The 22714-nt window shown below is 38.9% G+C and overlaps 1 protein-coding gene across 4 annotated transcripts in view; it reads right to left on the bottom strand.

Moving 5' to 3' along the window:
• Positions 1-22714, bottom strand: part of ARB2A (ARB2 cotranscriptional regulator A) — a 259244-nt gene that overhangs the window by 233174 nt on the left and 3356 nt on the right. For 3 of the 4 annotated variants that reach the window (XM_063421494.1, XM_063421496.1, XM_063421497.1), the window contains exon 2: positions 3963-4088. In XM_063421494.1, coding sequence (XP_063277564.1) covers positions 3963-4023 — 61 coding nt within the window. In that variant the 5' untranslated portion in view covers positions 4024-4088. Of the gene's footprint in view, positions 1-3962; positions 4089-5951; positions 6101-22714 lie in introns of all 4 variants that reach the window. The other variant, XM_063421495.1, reaches the window with a different exon arrangement.

Below are 22714 nucleotides of genomic sequence, written 5' to 3'. Positions count from 1 at the left end.
GACTTACCTGCCTGTATATGTACTTATTTATTTATTTATCTGGCCACCTATTTATCTCTATGTTAATCTACAAATGTCCAGAGACAGGGAAGTCACCAAAGACATTGCAATTTGTTTCAATGATTCATTACCTCAATGTTAAAAAATAAGTCTCTGGGGTATGCATTATGGTTTTAACAAAGTTCTCTAGCTTCAGTATCAAATCATTGATTGTGTGTTGATTGCCTTCTTGAGGAGTTCAGATTATCTGATGCACATCATCTAACTGGCACTTACCAACTGTGTGACCACACCAGTTCTCAGCCCCTCCTTTTTCCAGATTGTTAGACGTGAATCCTTCTCTCAACCACCTCCTTTAATAGCTCTCAAGGTAGAGGAAACTCCCATCCATTTTGTAGCAAGCCATGGTATACACATCCTTTTCAGATCAGGACTGTACAGCCTGGTACAGCCTGCAGTCACTAATGCAAGTACACTAAAATTACCATAATCTACATTCTTTACCCTAGATTTAAGGACTTACATTTAACCAGAGGTGAACTTATGGGGACATCTTGACATCTATATGTAACTACCAAACAACTACTGCATACACAAGTAGTAACGTACAATGATGTCTCCTCTCCTCATTGCAGTGCTACGCTTCTAACATATTTTCTGACTATTAATAAAAAAAAACACAAAAAAACCCACCACACCACCACAAAAACAAAAACCCAAAAAACCCCAAACAAACAAACAAAAAAACCCACACCAAGAAACAGGATTTTACCAAAATATACTTTCCTACTTGTTTGTAAGACAAAATTGAAGACCACACAAACCATTCTGCTCAGGAGTGCTAAACTGACTTTGAACTATTATTATTATTTCATAAATCCAGATAATGTGCATTACCAAGAAAATACATTATGAGTTCAAAATATATTGATTTTTACCTTTATTACTATGCAATGCTGTAACTCAAAGAAAAGAAAATAGTTTGAAAAGACTCATTATCTTTAAGTTTCATTTGTCACTGACTACGTTTCCATCTTTGTATTACTTAAAACAATTATTTTTATATTTTGTACCACTGTTTTTGTTTGGTCTTGTTGCCAGTAGGCTACCCACATTACCTAAGCTTAGGATTGACACATTCAACAGTTTGAAATTTCTACTGTTCAAAATGTACTGAAAATTAAATTCAACATTTTTAAGAGTTCCTTGACCTGGTCCTCTACAACCCTTCAAGTTCACTTTACACTTATTCCGGCATAACCATGATTGTCGCCAACTCTTTCTTCTGAGTGATTCCACTGGGCAAAGCTGGAAGACCAAAAGCCATCTAGTAGGGCTGCTGAAATTTAACACCTTTCCAACAAGTAGCACGGTTTCTGAGTATCTTTGTGGTATCTAAATGTCTATATAACACCAGACACTGACTGGATGATTCTAAATCTGGCTTTCTCAGCCACAGCTCACTTTTACACCACATCTCTTTAATAGCATGTCCCATGAAATACAATTCATGCAAGAAATCAAGTGTTTGTTCTTGTGCACTGTCCTTTGAAAGTTCTGCAGATGCTCCTTTTGTTCTCAACCAAATGATACGGAAAAAAAAAAATTTTGTCAAAGATGTCTCCCACAACTGGATGTTAACAGCTTGTCCTTTCTTCCTCTGTACTTTGACAAAATCAAGGCAGCAAAGTCTTTAGCACATCTTTTTCTCCTTGGTGAAGACTCCAGTCAAGCTACATCGCTAACATTTAATTTCACTCACTCAGGTTTGCAGATCTTCTTACTGTGATCTATTTAGAAATGTATTTACACAGAAGTGTCACTATACAACAAAATACCAATCTCCTGAGTATCAAGGACCATAGTATATGAAGTATATTATGCTTTTTCGCGATATGTACAGCTTGTCATGATTTACAGCTTTCATCAGTCACTAAGGAATACTGCACCTGTTCAGAGCTGCAACCACTGACATGGCCACTTTCCTCTTCTGCAACTTTTTGAATGAAAATTATCTCAAGTGTCTAACAACTTTGTGAGTCTTTCAAATCTGATCTACCATTCTCATCTAAGGTCTTGGACTTCCCAACTCAATTTGAGATAGTTCAACAGAGCTGAAAACAGTGATCTGCAGGGGAATGGGAGGGGGAACGGGAGGGGAGGGGAAGGGAACGGGAGGGGGAACGGGAGGGGAGGGGAGGGGGAACGGGAGGGGAGGGGGAACGGGAGGGGAGGGGAGGGGGAACGGGAGGGGAGGGGAGGGGGAAGGGGAAGGGGAGGGGAGGGGGAAGGGGAAGGGGAGGGGAGGGGGAAGGGGAGGGGAGGGGGAAGGGGAGGGGAGGGGGAAGGGGAGGGGAGGGGGAAGGAGAGGGGAGGGGGAAGGGGAGGGGAGGGGGAAGGGGAGGGGAGGGGGAAGGGGAGGGGAGGGGGAAGGGGAGGGGAGGGGGAAGGGGAGGGGAGGGGGAAGGGGAGGGGAGGGGGAAGGGGAGGGGAGGGGGAAGGGGAGGGGAGGGGGAAGGGGAGGGGGAAGGGGAGGGGGAAGGGGAGGGGGAAGGGGGGGGAAGGGGGGGGAAGGGGAGGGGGAAGGGGAGGGGGGGGAACGGGAGGGGAGGGGAACGGGAGGGGAGGGGAACGGGAGGGGAGGGGAACGGGAGGGGAGGGGAACGGGAGGGGAGGGGAACGGGAGGGGAGGGGGAACGGGAGGGGAGGGGGAACGGGAGGGGAGGGGGAACGGGGTGGAACGGGATGGAACGGGATGGAACGGGATGGAACGGGATGGAACGGGATGGAACGGGATGGAACGGGATGGAACGGGATGGAGGGGGGGGGGGAACGGGATGGAACGGGATGGAGGGGGGGGGGAACGGGATGGAACGGGATGGAGGGGGGGGGGAACGGGATGGAACGGGATGGGGGGGGGGGGAACGGGATGGAACGGGATGGAACGGGATGGAACGGGATGGAACGGGATGGAACGGGATGGAACGGGATGGAACAGGATGGAACGGGATGGAACGGAACTTCCGGAAGGGAGGTTGTAGACAGGTGGGGGTCGGTCTCTTCCACCAGGCAGCAACTGACAGAACAAGGGGACACAGTCTCAAGCTACGTCAGGGAAGGTACAGGTTAGAGATTAGGAAAAGATTTTTCACTGAAAGAGTAATAAAGCACTGGAATTGTCTTCCCAGGGAGGTGGTGGAGGCACCATCTCTGGACGTATTTAAAAAAAGACTGGACATGGCACTTAGTGCTATAGTCCAGTTGAGGTGTTAAGGCATAGGTTGGACTTGATGACTTAGAGGTCTCTTCCAACCTCATTATTCTGTGATTCTGAGAACAGAATGGAACGGAACGGAACTATGTGATGCAAACACTTTAAATTAACATTTGGTTAGCTTACTTGTAGATCTAACCAACTTCACGTACTTCCAAAGCTGAAAGCCACTTTAAAAAGTTGCACTAAAACATGCCATTTATGTAATTTATTTTTTCCCCTAAGTCATTTAGATCCTTTTATTTTTCAAAACATACAAAGGGAACTCTATAAAACCAGTACAGAAATCCTGAAAGCCTCTTCCCTTTTAGCATTCTAGTCCAAGAGATTTTTAAAAGTTGTAACATGGTTGCATATCTATAAAACAAAAGCAAAACTTCCAAAAACTAAAAACACAAAAGCACCAGTCAACTTTCTAGAAGGACAACAATGAAAATTTTAAAAAGCAATGACTAGTTTGTTCTGTTACTCCTTAGCACATACCATTATGTTTTACACCATCTTGTGAAAATACTCATTAATGTTGTCACTATTAGACAACAAGCACTAGCACAGGTAGACTACAAGTCTCTTCTAGTACTGTAATTCCCAAGCTCTAACTCATAACTATATAATATTATTTTCCATCCCTTAACAATAATTTATGAAATGTCAATATATACAAAAAAAAGGTGAAAAAGATTCATACCCTTTAATGCAGTAGTCTTCTCTTTTTCATCTGGACCTCCTTGTTGGAGCTGAGCCATCATTTACCCAAACTATCAACAAACGTTGAAATACTGTAGTAAATGTAGATTAATATTCAAAGGACGATCTGAAAAAGAACAAGAGTTGGAAGTAAATAAATTTACTGACTTCTCCTTCAACAGCTCTTGTCTGCTACTGTTCACAGCACCAAAAAAAAAAAAAGTCTGAGTATTATAAGCCCAAAGTCTGACCAAGTTTGGTTAAAGATTCAAGTTCACAAGAATGAACAATACCTCTCCCTAATCCTAAAAGGAATACTACCTAATCAAAACTACTTATTTTGTGATTTTAATGCAGCACCAGTAAACAATAAGCCTTCTACAGGAGCACCACCTGCAAGTCCAAAATGAAAGATACAAGAAAAAACAAAGTACAATCAACAGAACTTCCATGATCTTTATGGATTTTCTTCATCAATTAACTCCACTTTATTGTCATTACTACACTATATAATTTTGTTTTAGTAAAGCTACATGAAACACACAATTTTCAGCCACTGTGATTTCCACAATACATTATTGATATTGAAATGTATTTGTATTGTAGATGTATTGAAATACAAAGCTACATTTGTCCAGCTACAGAACACTTCTCAGTGTATTCAAGACAAGACTTTACATACAAAATCTATTTCCAAATTTCTCCTACTGCACAGAAGGCAACCCAGACATTCAAATCCAGAGACTCTTTCACCTTGAGTCTGACACCAAGAGAGTGAACTACCAAATCACAATTGCTTCTTCCTTCTCAATGAAAAGACTTCAGTGCATTGAGTTCTTATTCCCTTTGTCTTTTTTTGGTTCTTTGTTTTATCTGTCAGTCATTACCAACTTGTTTTATTCTTTTCCCTCATGTACTTTATCATTGATGAGCTTGCATGAACTCTGTCTCTATTGTAATTTGTCAAAACAGTAACAGGATTCACTGACTGTGCTACTGGCTCCCTAACACTTAGACCTGCAAGAAAGAACCCCAAAATGGTTAAGTAACAGCAGTTCATTACATAGACAGGAGAAAAAAAATACACTTAGCATAATGAAGACTACTTTTTTATTCTACATAGAAAAAACCTATTAAACATTTTCTTGTATATTAAAGAAGTAATACAGCAATTTAAGAGGGCATTAGTTATTAACTAAGGAGAAGGTTTAAGAGATTGTTGTAATTTGGTTTTTTAAACTTGGGGGTCTAGAAAGTCCAATAATCTATTTTACAAGTTGGAACTATGGCAGACTTTGACACTTTCCCTTGTAAAGGCTGTTCAGACAAAGCTGATGGGAAACAGCAATACACTACAAGACTCTTTTACAGACACAATTTCAAAAGGAAAGCTCTGTTTATATTGTATACTTCATAAATTATGATGTGATTCAGTTAAAATGTGCATCTTTTGTCTAACACTTTAGTCACCACTCATAATATAAGCAATCACAAAAATAACTCCAAAACTACTTCAATTTTTTTCTGCATTTTCTAGCCTCTAATGTTGTCATTTTAAGTATTAAAAGTGACTCAAATGTTAATTCCCCCACATGGATGGTATTAAATATTTTCCTCAGATGCTTCCAAGTAGTCCATTGAAAAAATACAAAATCTTGCCCATCTTGTTTGTACATTTGCAGCACAAACCCATTGTATTCTACATAGCAGTATATTCTAGTAAATTCCAGTTTATTCCAGTAAAGCATCTAGATAAGAAAGTAATTTCAGTTAAAATTATTCAAAGTGCCAAAAAATGACAATGATAATGTTTTGCAATAGCCCAGATTAAAATCACTCCAGTCATATGAAACTGAGTAGTCCTCCCTACACAACATTTAAGAATTCATAATTTGGTATAAGTTAATGTAGTTAACAAAATGCATATAGGTCCTCAAAGATTTGTTGTTAGCCATGGGAAGAAACACAAAATCTGTCTGAACAGATTTACCTTGGAAAGCAAGACCCCATCACCTGATCAGATAAGTCAATGCAGAGACCAGGAATCCTTGCCATTCTTGTCTCTGACACAGATACCATTCTTCCTCCTTTAATAGATGCAGACCCTGCCACTGAGTAGATCACAGTTCAACTGCAAAGCTAAAAGCATCAAAATAAAGAAATCCAAATTTAGCTTAGAGAAAGAATTTACAGCTCTTTTTGACAAAATAAAAAACTATTACAGCAGCCACTGGAGGAAGGACTTGATATCATAATAAGAATGGTACAACCACACAGTATGTTCATGCATTGTTTCTGTGAAAACGGGATTTTCTGGAATCTCTCACTGATACTTGTTTAATTAACAAAGAAAAGAAATTACTTGAGAGAGTAGGATTTCTGACCTTTGACAGAGAGGTGCCAAATCCACTAGTGATGGTACAAAAGTGATCAGTGGAAAATTATGAAACTCTCTGAATGATTCCATATAGGCAAAGCAGGAACTGCACTTTATTCTAGACATTAATTTCAAACTGCATTTTATTCTACGCATTAATTTCAAACCCCAATGATCTTCAGCTGCATATACTAACCACATAATTCCTGAATGCCATCAAGTTTCTTCTAATAAATACTGGCTTTAAATGTGCTACTGTGTTAATATTCTTAAATGTGCTATTCATACAATTACTTAGATGAGTCTTTTGAAAACACCTCTGTGTGGTTTTTTTTGTATTAGCTACTTGCAGCAAGCATACTTCCTAAACCACAAGTTACTATTTCACCTGAAGAAATAGTTACAGCAAATGTTTACATATATTTACTTGTATGTATCTTGCTATGCCTGAAAACTTAAGAAGTCTGACACAAAGTATCTTATACATATTCTGTGCCTCTTTAACTCCATCCCCAGCAATACTTAAAATAATTTGACACAGAAATATTCTGGTTCCATGGTTTCACATGAGATAGTGAGGTTGTATTTTCGTTATATCCCTGTTTATGTAATTACAGAAACTGGCAGAAACAAATAGTCAGTAAATTATTTTTTTTTAAATGCATACATAAGAGAACATATACATTTTGTTGCCTGTAAAATGATATTAGAAGTTTAGACTACAGACCTTGTCATGGCATAACAGTAGTATTTTTTAAATCAAACTAGATATCATATAACATCCATACATATGGATATACAAATTTCAACATACTTAAAATACTCTTTCTTGCAGACAGAAGAGTGATAAAACACACAGTATATGATTTTGCTCTAAATTAGCAATACCTGAGGCTAAGTCAATATTACAAATATTCAAAATAAATGCTATAAATTATTGTGATGTTACAACAAGACAGAAATAAGAAGACAACACACAAATATCTTCAAATAGCACAAGTCCTTCAGACTGATCTGGACACCATATGAGGTGTTACCAGTATGCTTCTTTGTACTGCACTCCTTCATTACATTATAATAGAATCTGAGTCTTACTCTTTGTAAACTGACATCCCAAGCAAGCTAGGAACAAGTATGGGTTAGATTTGGATAATGTGGCTGATGACTGATTAAGACCCAATTTTGCTTCAAAGAGATGGCTGGGTGACAGTTTGCCTCCAGTCCCTTGTTGGTATTGGCTCAACAGAGCAAAAAATACAATAATTTACCTTAGCAGTATTTTCTGTCTAATTAGATTTTATCTTTTCCCACTTTTAGGGCACTACAGATGGCATCAACAACAACTGCATCAATTAAGGCTGTACTTCACTTTCCCTCACTTAAAACACCTATTTTTAAGTGCTTATTGGCTTACTCAACCTCATCTCTGAAAAGCTATTATTTCAAGTCCGCTTTAGACTAAATAGTTTTGAAAATGTCTACCTTTAGTATAAGAAGAATGCTCTGAGACAGCATCTTGTGCTCAGTTCTGATGATGTTAATGAGCAGCTACAGCACCTCCATGTTAAGAGATCAAAAATTAAGAATCAGAGGATCAGCTTCGTAGTGTGCGCTTTTTGCCATTAACCCTTAAAGCCTGTCCCTCTCTGCTGAAGTTAAAACGGCTTTTCTCACACATTTAACAGACTTACTAAGACTTATCAGAATTTCAAGAAAATTTACCTAGTTGTCCAGAGCATGCTCCATAATACTGCAAAAGGCAGAAGAAAGATGCACAGGAAGGGTATTAATAAATACTAGAACGGCAGATGTAACCACTTAAAATACAAAAAATAACTGGCAAGGATCCTAAAGTCCCTGAATCTCAGTAGATCTTTGGACTCTACCAAATGGTGGTAGAACTTGCTGATAAACTACATGACTGCAGTCGACACTAAAGTTAGATATATTTGCACAGCAACCACCTTCCAATTTTATTTATCCCAGATATTTATTTATCAAACAACAGATGACTAGGAGCCACATGCATTAGCAATGTGTGTCAGCAACTCAACTATTTACACCATGCAGAGTCAACACAACTCCACACATTTAGATTTTAATGGTTTTGTTTAACTTCCTTGAAATGCTGGAAATACCTTCATAAACATATCCATATTAACACAAGCAAAAAACATGTCAAAATAACAGAAGAAGAGGCAGCACAACTCAACATAGCCTCTGTGATGTTGACAATATAATGGTGTATCAATCAAATACAAGATACTAAATGACTGTCTGCTGCAACAACAGCTTTGAGTACCTGTACTAGTTTTCTCTGGGAGAGTCAGTTTTCTTTGTAGTAGTATGTAGGGTTTGGATTTGTGTTGAAAACAGCATCATTAACACTGCTGAGCAGTGTTCACACAGCATTAAGGGCTCTCCTGCTTCCATGTGTTGCCCTGCCAGCAGGCAGGCATGGGTGTGCAAGAAGTTGTGAGGGGACACAACCAGGAGAGCTGAGACAAACTAACCACAGGATGACACACTCAGCAATAAAAACTTGGAAAAGAAGAAACAGGGAATGTGTTTGTCTTCCCAAGCTACCATTACATGTTGTAAAGCTGTGCTCTTCTGAGGATGGCTGACTATTTGCAATTCTTTATTTTTCTTTTCTGATATGCACAGCTTTTACATTCCCTATAAAACTGTCTTTATCTCAATCCATGAGTTTTCTCACTTTTACCATTTGAGTTCCTTGCCCCATTTTGGAGAGTGAAGGAGTAGCCAGAGGAAGGACTTGGCCGCCTATTGTGGCTAATCCACACCACCACAATACAGTACTTTCTTAAATATGCAAACTATCAATAATTAGGTATACAGGACCCTACTTCTGTTAAGGTAGACAGTTAAATCAGGCCATCAGCTCTGGGGACTGAAAAAGTCACCCTGCACTGAAGGCAGGAGAATGCTGCCCAGAGAATCCTGTTCAGAGAAGGAATTTGCAGGTGACTTTTACCCAATGCCTGAAGGATAAAATGTTTGCAGACAACCTCTTTTTGTATATTTCTCATTTTCCAGGCAGGAAAGCCTGGATTCCTGCTTTAAGAACTTCAAAAGACCTTCTTTAGGTTTCCCAGTCTCAGCACCTGAGATGAATGTACATTGATGAGTAAGACACTAATTTGAAAATGCCTTCACCATCACCTTCCTCTAAAAGGTGGGAGAGAATCCTTCACAAACAGCAGTTATGAAGGAAAATCCAAAGAATTAATGTTTATGAAGAACTAACAACCCACAATTGAAGCATCAGGAAAAGTCCAAGTAACATGTAATAATGCTATAATTAGTGGGTGATTTTATTTCATGAGCCTATATCTCAGCTGATGAGGACAGAAAAAAAACCATTGAGGCAATAAAACTATTTGGAAAACAGCTGTGTGAAACGCTCCTTATTTACAGAATCAGGTTTTCCAGGCATTGTACATTACAAGGAGTCATGACGACTTGGTAGAACATTACTTCATAACGTAGCTGAAATTGCCCTGTGATAGTTCATTAAAAAAATGGGTTTGGATGAGATTAAGACACTTGTACTTTGTACTGTTGGTTTTAATGGGATTTTGACTTGAAACATGGAGTAGAGAAGACTGACTCTCAATAGCCTCATCTTTGCACATACTAAGCATTTACAGGACAAAGCCAGAATTTTATGTATTTTTTTTTAATATCATCTTTTTTCAAGCAATCCCATGAGTCAGCTGGGAGAAAAATGCCTCTGAACAGAGAAACACTCAAAGACTATTAAAAGAGTCTTCTCTTACGAGACACACCAAAGTAATTTTCCAGAGTGCCACAGAAGAAAGAAACTGGAAAACTCTAGGGAAATGGTTTCTGCTTAGGACACTATCAAAAGCTGCTAAAAAACCCTAGACACACGTCTATGTGTCTAGTACTTTAAAACCCCTTTTTTCCCCTTTCCTCCTTTGCTCTTCAGTAACAGCATGACTTTGCGAGGGACTGTCAGCCATGAACTGAAGACTCCTGAAAAGAACACATACAAATCAGATGGATATGCAGTGAACCCAGGTTTGTTATTTCTAATTCTGCTCCAGATTCTGTGCTAAGAGGTGCACAAAAGGAGACTAAAGAAAGGTAGGAGGTGCATTCAGTTTTCTACAACACATCTGTTTCCTCCAACATCTTCTGGAATGTGCACATGCAAATATATCACTACCTCAACTTGACGACTCTGCATCTAAAGCAAATACTGCTGACGACACAAAAATATAAAAAACAGATGGACTCTATGCAGAATCAAATCATATACAACTGAAAAGACTATGCAGGGCTACTGAAGACATCAGTTCATCGTCAAGTTACCTGATTTCAGAATAAGACTAAAAAGCCCAAATCCCCATAGTACATACGTCCTATTTGTGGCAATGTCTGCCTCAAGAGATCTGCCTTACAGCTTTTCCCACAGTTTTTCTTCCTGTAGAACACGTGCTTCTTCAGCGTTTACGATTTCTGCAAGCTTTACTAATATAGTATCTTAACTGTCTTTGCTCTGCCCCCTGCCTGAGAGACAGCATGTGCTATACTGGCACATGTGCTATATGGCCAGCTGAACCAAGCTTAACTTCAACTACCTGGCAAGCAAAGCAAATAGCCCTGTGAAACACCTGCAGTTCTCAGATGTGCTTCTGCTGGATTGTCATAAAGTAGCACTACAACACACATATATACATATATATATAATGTGAACATAAATGCATTATTCCTCTTAGGTCAATATTTAAATAAACTTGATATTTTTATTCTGATTGCATCAAACTTGCATTTTTAATTTTTTTCCACATCAGTGAATCTTTTCTTTCATGAAACATTAAAAAGAATAAAAATTTTTAAAAATGCAAGTAAATTTTATTTTCTTTACTGGTTTAGCTGTAAAAACTGAAACCCAAACATTTATGTAAAAGAAAATATTCCATCAAGTGCCTGTCAGTGATTGTAACCACATTTCTTTACACAGTTTGCTACTATCTACAATCTAGGCTATCTCTGCCCAGAGCCACGACTGACATAAAGCTGTAACCACAGCACCATAGAGCAGTCCAGGCTGCAAAAGATCTTGGGAAACTCTCTAGTCTATAACCTTCTCTTGGACTTTATTTCACTAGGTTTTAGCAGGGCCTTAGATCAAGTAAGCTATGGTGCTGCCAAGATGTGCCTTAAATATTTCCAGTGTGGGAGATTCCACCATGCTTTTCAGAAACTTACTCCAGTGTTTAGTTATTTCTAACAGACTTCCTTTTCCCTATACTGAGATGAAATTTCTGCTCTCACTATTCATCCTTCTGAGCAGAAAACAGCTTCTCTTTCACAACTATCTTCTAGGTACTGGATGACTGATGAAACCTCTCCCAGCTGTCTCTCCACTGAGGTACTGGAAGATGTACACAGGAAAGCAGTGAAGCTGGTGAAGGGTCTGGAGCACAAGTATTATGAGCATTGCCTGGAGCTGGCCTAGGCAGCCTATGTTTAGCCTGAGAAAAGAAGGCTTAGGGAGACCTTGCCCTCTATACAACAAAAAATGTCCTCAAGATGCATAAAGGGAGGTTTCAATTTGGTATTAGAAAAATTTCTTATCTGAAAGGGCTGTCAAGCACTGGAACAAGCTGCCTGGGGTACTGGTGGAATCACCATCCCTGGAGAGATTTACAAGGTGTGTGGATGTGGCACTTCAGAACATCATTTCTGGCTGAACTTGGCAGAGCTGGGATAACAGTTAAAGATGTCTTTTCCAACCTAAACAATTTCTCTGAACCTTTCTCCAAATGTTGAGTTCTCTAACATGCTAATCATCCTTCTAACATACAAATCATCCTGGTGGCCATCTGTTTCTCCAATTTTTCATTAATCTCTCTCTTGAAATCAAGGGACAATCCAGACACAGCATCCTAGCACATCTCTTACCAATACTGGAGAATCAGTTTGACTTCAGTGCCACGAAGGCACATTGTTCAGCTTGCCATCCACCAGCACCTCCAGCTTCTTTTAAGCACAACATCCCAGCCAGTCATACTACAGTCTGCCTGTTGTTTGGGAATTATACCATTGTCACTGCACAATTTTACACATCTTTGTTAAGCATGATGCAATTCCTACGGCCCTAGTCTTCCTACATGACAAATTACTGTTGTCCAAAAATATTGATGATAATTATGACAATGAATCTGGCCGTTTCATTTGCATCTTTGATTTGAAAGCCAGAAGGAAAACATGTGGAACTAACTAAAGTGCCCTCTTTTTATTCTTGATCCTTCTTCCATACATACTCATAGCTTTTACTCACCATACTATAAAGCAAAGTCCTTGAAAAAATTAAATTCTACTTGTTTGATGAACTACTTCAAAGGCCTGGTTTAGCCTTAAGCCTAAATACCCTGTTGTAACAGTAACCACTAAAAGACAAGGGCTAAAGAAACTTCAGTCATTCTAAATCAACACTGCAAAATTCTCTGTCCATTTTGTTGAAAGCACTGCATTTCCTACCAGTTTGAAGGAATCCGTACTAAGAGAAAAACCATCTTTAACTTTTCTAAGTGTAGAATGGGATGGAGCAGATATCAGCCAAGTACTGTCAAACGCAGGGTAAAGATAAAAGCAGAAGGACATGGGGAGATGCTACCTAGTTTGATCAAAAAGAATTGTTATAAATTCCTAATTTTTTTCTTGGAAGGTTCACAGTTTCAGGGCAGATAGTCCTGCAAAATCAACCATGTCCTCTTAAACAGAAAGCCTTTTGCTTTCTTCAGCTACCAGTCTCTAAGATCAGTAACTTACGTTTAACTACAGTAGTTCTTACAGAAAGGCATCAATTGCAAAATTCAAGTTATTAAGAGCTAAACAGTCCATCACTTGCTGTGATGTCTGCAGGCTAGTCACTGTCCTTGGTACTTTATTTCCAGTTTGAATTACTTTGGCTTCAGTCACTAATTATTGACACACCTTTGTATGTTAAGTTTTCTCTCTATTTTTCCCTTACATGATTAGACACCACAACCAAGTCCTATCTATTCTGGCAAACTAAACAACCTTAACAGAGTCTCCTTCTATGGAATTTTGATTCTTACCCAAAGTAATTTTTTTCCAGTTTCTCTGTTTCATTCAATTTCTTAAACCCTCAGTGATTGCTGTTAAACACAACTCAGTGATTTGAATAGTGTGGTAGCTGAAAAATGTAACAGCTACAAAAGTGTTCATAGATAAACATGAAAAGCGTACACAATCCATTAAAATTATTTTACCTCCATGTCACCTTATGATCAGACAGATAATGTCTAACCATAAAAAGTTGTGAACAATATACATAAGGACTGACTGTGTTAAAATTCTTTACATCAACATCTACAACAGCTGATCATACTGATTCCCAAGACAAGAAAAGCAGAGATACATTAAACTGTGTGCTGAATGGGAAAAATACAAAGCGGCATCAGCCCCACTGAGCACAACGAACTTCTAAAAAGCATGTTAGAGGCAATATAAACATTTTCTCAAACAACTGACAATTTTCAAAATACGTGCTGAAATAGCACTACCTATAAAGTATTGTTGTATAAACAAGAATTCTTTTCTTCTGTAATTAAATGAATGCTGTACTGAGCACTACACGGTCACATTAGCAGTACACACATGGGACGAAATGAATCTTCAAAGCAAAGTACTAAACCAGCTACAGAACAGCAAGCAAAAATACACTGCAAACATCTAAACAATGTAGCTAGCCCTCTAATATTTTACATTTTTAACCTACTTCAAAATGAAGGTGGAAAAAACACTTCAGTTACAACAGCTCAAAAATGTGACATAGGCAAAAGAAGCAAAAATGGTCCGTCCCAAATTCCTTGTGCTGGAGAAGAAGGAAAGAAAAAAAAAAAAAAAAAAAAAAAAAAAAAAAAAAAAAAAAAAAAAAAAAAAAAAAGTAGAGAAACCAAAACTTTCAGACTCACCATGTTTTGTTACTAAATTCTACTGGAAAAAAAGTAGTGGGAAAACAGATGGAAAATCATTTGACAAAAAAAAAAGCCCCCAAATCTTGTAAATAAAGGATCAGCAATGCTACACACAAAATATATGGTCCCTTGACATACATAAAGTTTAGCAGACTTTGGAAATTTGGAAGGTGGATCAAAAAAATCTGATGAACATAAAAAATGAGGAAAGGAAGAGAAGACAGACACTGTCGTCAGAGACAATCAAAACTTCCAAAACCCAAAAAGATAAGCAGAATAGATAATTATTTGAACTTAAGACTCAAGTGGTTTAAAACCAAGCCCAGAATAACATAGAGATACTAATTTTGTATTTCTCGTAAAATACATCTTAACTAGCCAGGTGTTTAATTACCCCAAGGATAAGGTACAAACTAAATGGAAAGCAACTACCTACTTATGTTGACATGTAAAAATTACTCTGCTTCAAAATATTCCTTAGTTTTGCAAGAATCAGCTGGAGCAAATTTCTCCCCTCCAATAAACACACCTTTTCTGTTACTGTCTCCGAAACTTCACAAAACATAATATTATTTCAAGCTAATACAGCTTGGAAAGGGAAAAATCCAAAATCTAGAAATAAGTAGGAAATATTTTCTAGACTACACATCTATATATCTAGCCTAGATATAATGTTTCCCAATAGTTTAAAATAAGACCTGAAGAAACAAGGCAGTGAAGATCCTTTGAATGACAGCCTGCTTCTAGAAAAGCATTGCCTATACGTGGAGGGATATGATCCTTTTCCTCTACTCTGCATTTCTAAACACACCTGGAATACTGTGATGGTTCCAGATGATCCAGGTGCAACACAGACACAGACATACAGGAGTGAGACTAGCAAAGGGCTGCAAAAATGGTTAAGGGCTTGGAGCATCTGGCATTAGGGTGGAGGCTGAGACAGGACTGAGCAGCAGGGAGAATAGCCAGGGTGGAGTGGGAGGAGTATAATCAGTATCTATTAAATGCCAGAGGGCACAAAAGACCACTGAGCTAGTCTTCCCACTGTCATCCAGTGAAAAGTGTTGTTTATATACAATAGGGACAAACCGGACATTTAAACATAATGAAAAACTTCCTTACCATAACAGAGCTTACACACTGGAGCAAGTACCCACACAAGTGTCAGAGGCTGAAATATAGTTTACAGCTTAAAACATTTTTATGAAGGATTTTTGTCCATTAAAATTGTGTAGTGGAGCTGCATCAACAAAGCTGCACTAAAGACCACCACACCCTGAATGGGCCCTCTGGGCTAAGGCCCTGGACTCTAAGTTAATTTAAGATAAAAATAACACTATACTTAGGTGTGGGCTGGGGGAGAAAAATACCTCTACAGGAGGATTCAGCACAGCAGCTTTCTTATCTACTGAGACCGGGTTTGCACAGACAGCCCGCACTGCACCAGAGGGGAGGAGGAGGTTTTGGGTGCATGGCGAAGCCTCTGGTCAGAAGCAACAAACACCCATCCTCCGTTACTCTAACTGGTTCAGCCAGAAAAGCCACATCTATGGGACATTCATGCCAGAGGCTGCTGAGGGCGTGTCACGGTCCATTAAGGGCCCCCGGAATGGCTCCCCAGAACACTGCACATGATGCAAAATCATACGACTGATCTACAGTCCTACAAGAGACTATGTCAAACATGTCCCCTCAGGGGAGGTACCTGGGCATTCCCACCTGGCCCAAAGGTTTAATAATAATGGATTCTGTTCTTTATCAGTGGAAGGCCCTCACCACCTAGAAGACAAAGGATAAATGAGACATCATCAAGATCCACAGAGAGGTGATATGCTTTTACTTGTCTCTGCCACTCTTCCTGTCCTCACACCCCTGGAGCCATTTTTCTATTTTTCTTTCTTTCTCTTTGCCTCTTTTAGTGTTAAATAAAATATACCAATTTTTGGTATCAATATTTAACCTCATTTGGTTCTAATCTTGTTTCCGGGAATATTCAAACCTTCAGGATTCTATCCATAATCCACAGAGAGCTCACTTTGCTCCTCTGTGATTAGAGTGTATCATAAAAACAGGTTACAGAATCTCCACCCTTAGAGATGCTCGAAACTTTTTAAACATGCCACAAGTAATCTGCTCTATCTAATCCTTCTCTGAGCCTTGGGATTGGACTACACAATTTCCAGAGGGCCTTGCCAATGTCAACAACTCCACCATTATGTGAAGAAAAAGCAAAAGTGCACAACAAATGAATATACAGGAAGTGTGTATGTGCACCCACAGCAGCAATGACCACACAAGGGATATGAGAATCATTATGGGCAGTGTCTGGTTGAGCAAGAATTAAGAGCTCATAATCTCAGGAGTCTTAGTTTTGTGTTCTCAGGAATTCCTTTCTCATTCTGAGTCAATCTGCATGAAAAAGACAAAATTTGTGCCTTCCTTACCCGAAGACATACTACCAAAACAATACTAAGTCTACAGGTACCAGGAAATACCAAAATTAAGACTGCCTGTGCAAAAAAAAGTTTAGCACTTGTGCACCAGAAGTCCCATTTCATACAAAAAACAAAATGGAAAACATAAATAGGAAAGAAGTGATCTCTATTTTCAACTACTTCTCTAAGGCAGTGTCATCTATAGCTGTCCCAAACAGTCTTGGCAAGCTCCTTTGGGCACCATCCTGCCTCTCTGTGGGTTGCAGGGGTACAGCCTTGACCAGCAGCAGGTTCATCTTGGAGGTGACTGGCACTGGGTCTACTGGACATGTGGGAAGCTTTTGCAGCTTCTCACAAAAGCCATACCTGCAGACCTCTGCTACTAAAACCTTGCCACATAAACCCAATACAGAAGGCACAATCATATGGTTTTTTCCCACTGCACTCCTGCTTTTGTCAATGCACTGAATGAAGATACTCACTTAATAAGGAGCCACTCAATATTTTGTCTAACCTTTCCAGAGCTTTAAGTACACCCTCATGTTCCACCCAACCCCAATTCCTCCTCTCCCACGCTTAAATGTCTTTCAATCATCCTCTCCTATTTTTCTCACCAGCTCACTATCCTAATTGGTCTTACATTCTATCTGAGAGCTTCTAGTGCCATTCTGTTCCCTCCCCAACTTCTCACTTGTCTTTTCATTTCAAGAGCTTTCACAGAGACATTGCCAACTCAACTCCTTGTTCCCAAGCTCCCTTTGTCCACACTGCTCCAGTCCCCTGGTTTCATTCATCCTTCTGATACAGAACAAGTACGGAAATGACAAAGCCAACTGAGACCTTTCCTTGTACCACACTCCCTGTTGTCCACTGACAGTGGACATCCTCACCACAGCCCTGTGGCAGAACAAGCAAAGCCAGTTGTTCTTGGTACTGACAGGCAAGCCCAAACAACCAGGGTTGCACAGCATGTCTTGCACAGGTAGAATTGCTGGAAATTCTTACACACTGATACTAAGGTTGATACCTGACACAAAAGTAGACTGTACCAAGTATCTTCCTTCTAATCCAAAACACCGAATCACAGCAACACAGCACCATGTATATGGTAAGGTATACCTTGTATAGACCTATATATCCCTATATATACCAGGAGGTCAACTGAAAGGTGTTACCAGAATGTGCTGCTTAGGCACTTGTCAAGTTTGAAGATGTGCAACAATGGTGATTCCACAACTTCTCTGGGCTCCACTCCCATATTTGACAACCCCTATAGTACGTTTTTGGGCAGAGGTGTATATCTACCCCATTTCCCATAAAATAAAACATTAAACATTACTTATCTGCTATGCTATACTGTGAAAGACCAACCAACCAAAGAAAAAATTCTACATTATCTACACCATGCTCCTTTTTTTGAAAGCTAGGTAGTTAAACATTTCCACTGAAATAAAGCTTTCTTATATTCCTCTTAATAAGAATTTCTAAAGACCACGATTCTCTGAAATTTTTTAAACAATATCCTTAAAAACGTTGCCTCTGGACATTACTGGGAAGGCAAAATCAGAGCTTTTCAAAACGAACACACTACCAGCTTTGAAAAATTCAGTGTCTGAAACAAACCAGGTAATGGTTTTATCATTCATCTCAAGAAAGTGCAGATATGGATTGACATCCTTACGGACTTAGACTTTCCATCTCAGTATATTTCTATTCCTTCATTCCTCCTTCAACCAATTACTTCAAATAGGCAAAAATTCAACCTTCTGGGTTTCTTGGTGTAGTCCTCTCATAATTATTCCTTAGGGAGTTACACTAATTTTTGTGACTACTTAAATACTCACTAGAAAAAAAGACAAAGATAATAGAACTAACAGAACAAAGAATGAAAAGACAAAAATTTAAAAAAAAATCTTTAATTGCCCAGAGAATTATGCTGGAAATATAATGAACAAGAACTTAGAGCTCTCCTGCAGGAATGTACATGCAACCTATTTGATATTAGTGAAGTTAATAGGATGATTCACATGAATGTAATGCTACAATTCAAGAGATATAACCTATTTAGAAAGAGCAACAACAGAGAACAAATGGTACTGTGTGCCAAAAATGTCACTGTCTGTTTCTGAGTCACTGACAATAAAAAATCATGTCTTAATAGAGAAAGTACAAGTCAGAATACTAGCTGGGGTTTGCTACAGATACAAAATCTCACACAGCACGGTGGTTAAGCACGTATTGCTTCTTCATGGAAATAAAAGTTTCATTATCACAGTGGACATAACACAGAGTAAAATAACCTGGAGCCTTCATGCTGCTATTATCAGAACATGCTCAAAGTTTCTAAAAATTGAGGACAATTTCTTATACTGAGAAATGTTAAATCCAAGCCAAAGGAATGCTATGTTCAACTTCATCCAGGCAGATAACAAGTACCCCACTGTTTCACAGAGAGCAAATACAGAACAAAGACCCTTCCTGCCCCCAGGTCTTAGAATCAAAAGATATATTCACAAACACATCTTTGCAAAATGTCTTTAGCAGTCCCACCCCCTACCCATGCTATCCCCTCAGCTGACAGAACTGTTTGTAGCAATGCATAGAGAACCAGTTCAGGGAATCATATCTGAGTTAAATCAAAACAGGGACTTGATCTGAGTTAAAACTACCTTCCTTTCTTTCTTTTCCCTCCCCCTCATCCTTTTTTTTTGTTTTTAAGAGTAAACTTTTAGTTTATCAGTTTCCAGATTTAGTTCATTACCTGGTGCAACTGAGGTGACAGAACAGGGATACAGCTGCTGCCTAAAAGCTTTTTAGCCCGATTTGCCAACATGGCCAAGAATTAAATAGAGAGACCAAAAGGACTCAAGAAGTGATCACTGTGGTGGGAAATAGTTTATGCTTCCCAAATTCAAACTCTGCTATTCCAAAATGCAAACAATTTAAAATAAAGTATAAGGAAACTTCCACCAATTTTTGACTTATTGATTAGCATGAAATGCAAGTTTGCATTAATAGTAGCTTTGATTTTGGTGGCTGTGCTTGTCCTGAGATCCTTCTCCCAAGCTTGCAGGTAGGCTATGTTAACACACTCCTGCAGCATGGGAGATACCAACATACAGATACAGAATTCTCTTTTCATTCATATTTCGTATGCTTCAGTGGGGAGATACTCTTTCAGTACAATGGTCATTATTTAAGCCATACAGGCTGTGTGTATTAGGAAACATTATCTCTCATTTCACCAAATTTTAATAATGTTTTTATATAATGGCTCTTTCACTGCCAAGGCTTCCTGTTTTAACCCATTTCTTCTTTGAAATACTTTCAGTTTTCCTTCTGACTGCTATGCCTGTATCTACTCAAATCTAGCCTACTTAATATTTGCCTTCTTGGGGTGGATTTGTAACACAATTATACAAGAGGAATAAGATGCCCATTTGTTACGAAAAAGCAAGCAAGATGTTTTCAAGATTTGCTGCACATTGTGCCTAAAAAAAGAAGGAAGGACGCAAGTTAAATAAGGGTTAGAGATTTGCACATATTGTATGCTAAAACAAGACAGCCACTCAAAAGTGCATTTCAAGGCTTTATAAAGCCTGGCTTGCAGAACTTCAAAAGAAACTATAAGGAATACATCACTTGTTAGGTTTGGTCTTCAACGCAGCATTGTAGACAAGCTGGAGAGTATCGGGCACTCTGACAACATGATCAATCAGAACTTTGTCCATATTCTCAAACAAGCAGTTATTATTCCAAAAACCAAGACTCAGAATTATAAAATAGCACCGAAGTACAACAAATCACCTCTCCTCATACATCTAAAACAGAACAATGAGGGATCCACTATGCCTCTTCCTAAGAGAAAATATACCTCAGTCAAGGGATGATGAAAAACCGGAGATTTTGCCATGTCCCATCATAAACTTTCACTACAGACACTGCACAAAGCTGATACAGTGAAGTAAGTTCTATGGGTCAGCAGAATATGTATATTGCTGCTGAAATGTCCAGAGAATTCAAATTAAGTACCTTAAAAGATATACTGCAAATGGAAAATGGCAACTTTATGGAGCTTGTAATACAGATAAATCCAGACTAGCTATCTTGGGAAATAGTTCCCAATTTCCAAAGCTATCTTCCTATTAAATTTCATACCCTTTACCTATATATTGGAGTTGCTTAGTGGTACTTCAGAGTAATCAAGAATATTTTCAACACAATCAAAAACATTTTCAGCATGTCCCTTTCAAAAAAAAAAAAAAAAAAAAAAAAGAAATTTAGACTGAACTTTGATTTGAAATTAATAGTAAAATTCCCTATTACCAACTGATAATTACCAACACTAAAAAAAGCAGAAGCTAGAAAAATATAGTATGATGGGCCTCACTTTAAATGCACAAGCACCAACAAACATTAAGAACTAACATTACTGGTGCTTCAGGTACAGACCTGCTTCCAATCAACACTGAAACTGGCTAACTTGCAGTACAATTGCCAAGGTGTACAGCTAATTCTTACTTTAATCATCGTCTCTTTTTCTAGACATGCAAGAAAAATCTTTCGTTTGCCTGTCTGAGTGTCCTGGTTTTGGCTGTGTTAGTGTAGCTGTGTTTTGGATTCAGGATGAGAGGTACAGTGCTGTGTTTTTGGGATGAGAATAATGTTGGTGCATGGTTTGGCTACTGTTAAGCAGTACTTACCCCAAGTCCAGGACTTTTCTGTGTCTTGAGTTTTACTTCCCTCTCTCTCTCTCCTCTTCATTACAATTATTACCATTAGTAGTATTACATTATGCTTTCTTTCAATTATTATACTGTTTTTATCTCAACACACAAGTTTTACATTTTTTTCTTGATTCACTCCCCTTTCCACCGGGGCAGAAGGAAAGGGGAAAGGAGTGACCAACCAGCTGTATGGTACTTAGTAGTCAACAGGAGTTAAACTAGGACACAAAGTAACTGTCTGCTGACAGAAGAGTTTCTTAAATTATCCACCAAACAAAATACACTGATTCAGCTAATAGTGGTTTTGCTAAGACAATATTTATTTCACCTATGTATTAAAAATCAATACCTATAATAGCCTAACTATAAACCAAGCTTAGCACAGACTGGTCTCCTTAATTTCTGCTGGCCAACAGAACCTGGAAGAATACAGAAACCGCAGTAGCAGAAACACCTAAAATTAGCCTAATAAAGTCTTACATGGTTTATCTTTCCTCTTTGGATACACACTCAACAGAATACAAACTGCAGAACCAAAGAAGTTCCATCCACATAGAGGTCAATACTCCTCAGGAGAGTGTACCAGGACTAAAAGCAGTGAAGACTTGACTAGACTACAGAGCAGGCCACCAGCCTCACCAGCAGTACAATTACTAATTAACTCACGGAACAGATTGCTCATAAAAGTGGTTGAGAAGCTTTCACTACAGTCAATTAAAGTACAATGTGACTCAGGATGCAGATCCATGATTTGCTGAAGTCTATATGATACTTTCAGACCTTCTTCTACTTCTAGATTCTCCACTTCAGTCCCACACCATTTCTTATAGACTCATAGCAGCATCTGGGTTTTGAGAGACCTTTTAGCTTATCTAGTCCAATGACCTGCCATGGGCAGCAACACCTTTCAGCACACCAGTTTGTCCAAATCACCTGCTTGGCCTTCCACCTACCAAGGTGGGGCATCAACAGCCTCTCTGGACAACATGCTCTCATGTCTCAGCATCCTTGCTGTAAAAAATTTCTTCCTAGCATCTAATCTAGACTTGCCGCCTTTTCAGTTCAAAACCACTGCCCTGTGTCTCATCACTACTGGTGATTATGGTGGCATCCATGTCAGTGAGCAAGCTAAAGCAATGAGAGAGAAGCATTTCATATCTCTATTGCTGTAACAGCCGTGTCAGCTTCTGTACCTGGCTCACTACGCAGCCAGT

This window comes from Prinia subflava, chromosome Z (assembly GCF_021018805.1).
Source record: "Prinia subflava isolate CZ2003 ecotype Zambia chromosome Z, Cam_Psub_1.2, whole genome shotgun sequence".
Classification (NCBI taxonomy): Eukaryota; Metazoa; Chordata; class Aves; order Passeriformes; family Cisticolidae; genus Prinia; species Prinia subflava.
The sequence above is the reverse complement of the archived record's forward strand: the minus strand, read 5'-3'. Positions and strand labels throughout refer to the sequence as shown.